Source organism: Drosophila navojoa, chromosome 5, assembly GCF_054131105.1.
Source record: "Drosophila navojoa isolate 15081-1374.11 chromosome 5, UAZ_NAV_1.0, whole genome shotgun sequence".
Taxonomy (NCBI): domain Eukaryota; kingdom Metazoa; phylum Arthropoda; class Insecta; order Diptera; family Drosophilidae; genus Drosophila; species Drosophila navojoa.
Genome location: NC_142893.1, coordinates 20,939,525 through 20,942,902, shown reverse-complemented (window position 1 = coordinate 20,942,902; position 3,378 = coordinate 20,939,525). Strand labels below are relative to the sequence as shown.

The 3,378-nt window shown below is 39.0% G+C and overlaps 1 protein-coding gene across 1 annotated transcript; it reads right to left on the bottom strand.

The window, feature by feature from the left end:
* Window positions 1-2,322: 2,322 nt before the first annotated feature.
* On the bottom strand, window positions 2,323-2,995 carry Obp56h (Odorant-binding protein 56h). The gene is made up of 2 exons (XM_018106992.2): window positions 2,835-2,995; window positions 2,323-2,759 (listed from the first exon to the last, which is right to left on the bottom strand). Exons 1-2 carry the CDS (start codon window positions 2,889-2,891, stop codon window positions 2,409-2,411), a joined length of 408 nt encoding a protein of 135 aa, XP_017962481.1. The 5' UTR covers window positions 2,892-2,995; the 3' UTR covers window positions 2,323-2,408.
* Between the last annotated feature and the right edge of the window lie 383 nt (window positions 2,996-3,378).

Sequence of the window (3,378 nt, the reverse complement as noted above, 5' to 3'; positions counted from 1 at the left end):
ACAATGAACTCATAACTCAAGTGACACTTTTTAACTTGACTGCATTTCATCATGTGGCACATGAGCGCTTCTTCTTCTTCTTCGTCGTCGTATTCTTCTTCCTCTTCAGCTACTGCTACTGCGTCTTCATCTGCCGTCTTGGACTCGAGCTTTGCTGATTGCCGTTTGGTTCTTTGGTTTTGCATACCCTCACCTTGGGCATTATAATAAGCCAGAAATTGAAGGATTGGCAATATCGATATTATATTATCTGAATAAGATGTTTCCATAAATAATAGAAATATTTATTTACGAAAGGAAAAATGGGAAATCGTTTAGAGTATCAAAAATATATAACGGAATATAAGATTTAAATTAAAAACATTGCATTTTAATCAAATAAAATTTCCACAGAGACTGTCATATAAAGCAATTTAAGTTCTATTAAATTCATCATATACATACATATGTATCTACTGGAAATACATTTTAATTAGGAAGGATTCTTGGATGTATATTACAGAACTTTATATCAATATTTAATTTGAATAGTGATTGAATATTTAAAATAATTAAAACATAAATATAAAATAAATGAATTCCATAGATTCTACTTTTATATGTATATTCTTTATTATTTAGTATAGCTGATATGCCATATGATTTAGATAATATATAGAGTATAGCTTCTGTAGATCGGGTTGAGTATATCTTCCACAGAGAGTATATCAACAGCGCCATCTCTACGCCAACAGCTTTATCTTTCGCTCTTTTTTTGCGTCTTGTTTTCAGTTTCAACAATATTCAAATTGCGTTTTCCAGTGCAGGCAACGACTGTAGTCATCCATCGTCAAAGTTTCTTTTTGTTCCTGTTGTCATTGTTGTTGTCGTTGTTGTTGCCTGTATTTGTTAGTTGATAAAAGGCCAAGCCATTATATGCATGGCCAAGCTGCACAATTTCAAGTGCCGCCTCTGTCCAGGTTCCAAGTCGAAGGCAAAGTCAATGGTGGCAGAGGGGGGGTACCTGGTGAGGGGGTCTTCACAACAAATTTCGTATGCATACGGCTGCTATGGCTACCGCCTGGTGCGGGGTTTGGGCTTGTTCTTGGGTCGAACTTCAACTCCAACTACGACCCGGCCTTTCCTTTCAATTCAAAGTAGCTCAGCTCAGTTCAGCTCAGCCCAGCTCGAACTCTGCTCGAATCTCTTTTTTCTTTCAAATTGGAAACGCGCGTTCACTGTCCTTCAAAGAATTTCTTTTCTTCTTCAATTTTGCTGTTGTTGTTGTTTTTGTTTTGTTTCTCGTTTTTCTTTTTTTACACATACTACAAAATTTCGTTGTCTCATGTCGCCAGGGCTTGTCAACCTGCACCTTCCACAGCATCTCAACCCCATTGCAAGTGCAATGAACTGCTGCGCGCTCGCAGGCTGGCGGCGTTGATTTATGTTACATCTTCTATGATGACATTGGTCCAAGAGTTTCCCCACTCATTGCCTCTCTGCCTTTCAATCCAGTGCAGTCGCTTGTAACCATAAGCGCAGCTCATATGTTACGAACAGAGACAGAGAGAGAGGGAGCGGTGCGCACACACGCACATGTGAAAATGATTTATTAGCGGTAATTGGTGTCACAATGTTCCAAAGAAACTGAAAAGGATTGCCAGCCATATCCCATTGCCCATGGCCATGACCAGCTTCTTCAGCTACAGCTACACCATCCCGCATTCCCACTTGGCTCCCGCCCCCCACTCGCTGCGTTGTTTTAATTATCTTGATTTTAAACTTATTAAAATTGACAAATGATATTCGTAGACAACATCGCGCTGCCGTCTTGCAGGAAACAGGTTGTCAATGGCCGTTTCCTAGAACTCTCTGACTCTTGATAAATCACATTGAGCTATATGACATTGGGGACCATCATCATCTCAACCGTATTCTGTATTCTGTGGGGCATACTCCAGAGCATCGGTCAGTCGAATTCATTGTGCTGTCATGTGCCTAGGATGATGGAACACACCTTGTGCATCGCTGCCCTCTCTCACATCGATTTGAGATAATCAAATGCAAGATTCCAAACTATTCAGTTACAGATAGATCGTTATCCAACTTCTCCCATAAATTTGTTCTTTTCAAGGAAAGGCTCCACTAGATAGAGAGTTATTTCTCCTTAATGAAATCTTAAGAAGAGTTATTCATTTGACTTCCGTTTCCATTCTAGTACTCAATTATGCCCAATCGTTCACTTTCACTTTATATTCAAATTGCATTCATAATTAATCAAATTTGAAACACTTTCACACTTTTGCTGCCCAACACCGAAATATTTAATGCCGCATACAAAAATACAAGTAACAAACATTTATTGAACATTTATGAAAGACCTCAGAGCAGTCTAGGATTGAATGGATTGCATAAGGACAACTCCCTTTTTAGTGGCCGCCCATGACGGCCTTGTGCTCCTTGAGGCACATGAAGACCTTGAATGCGGTGTCGCAATCGTTGGTGCCCTTCATGTCCTTGCAGGCGTTCACGCCGGATGTGATTTCGGTCATTTTGTCCTTCATTTGCGGCACATTCTTCAGGGTGTTCAGCAGAGCCTCCGCATTGAATTGTCCATTGACCAGGTGACCTTGTTTCTCCATCAGGCACTTGGAATAGCATTTGAGGTTCTCATTGGCATTGCCGTTCATGCCGCTGCCCATGAACTCCTTCAGCTCGGCCTCCGTTAATTTCGTCTCATCCATGCACTGCTTCATCAGCTGCTGGAAATTCGGATTGCACTGCAAACAGAAAACAGCAAAGAACGAAAATCAAATGAAAGCTTCACTTTAGCTCTGTTTGCCAGATGGAGTTACCTGGACGGCCGATATGGCGATGACTAGTAGAGTTGCTGCACACAGGATTGCCTTCATTTTGATCGGATGTGTTGCTCTAGCTGTGACGGTTCTGGATAAACTGACGGAACTCGGCTCTGCTTTTATAGGGCCCCACTAACAACAAGTGAGCGCAATTAAGGCAATTAGAGTTTTTGCAACTAGTTCAGAATTTGATTACGCACAATGCATCACTTATTTCATAATCGAATTTAGCCATCTAACACCCTGTTGCTCGAAATGTTAAGAGGTATATCTATTGTGCTGATCTTACATGGAATTATATATTAAAATGCTTGTTTATGTATTTATATATTTTTATATTTATACATTCATATATTTTATATAACTATATATTTATATATTGCTATCTTACCTATTTAATTTAGGTTGTATTTTTTTATAATCCAAGCTTACCTTTAATAAGAATAGTTCAAAATTGTTCAAGCGATTGAAAATATAGTGATTCATAAAAATTACTATTATTATTATTATGATTATTAGTAAAGCTGGTTGTAATAAAAAT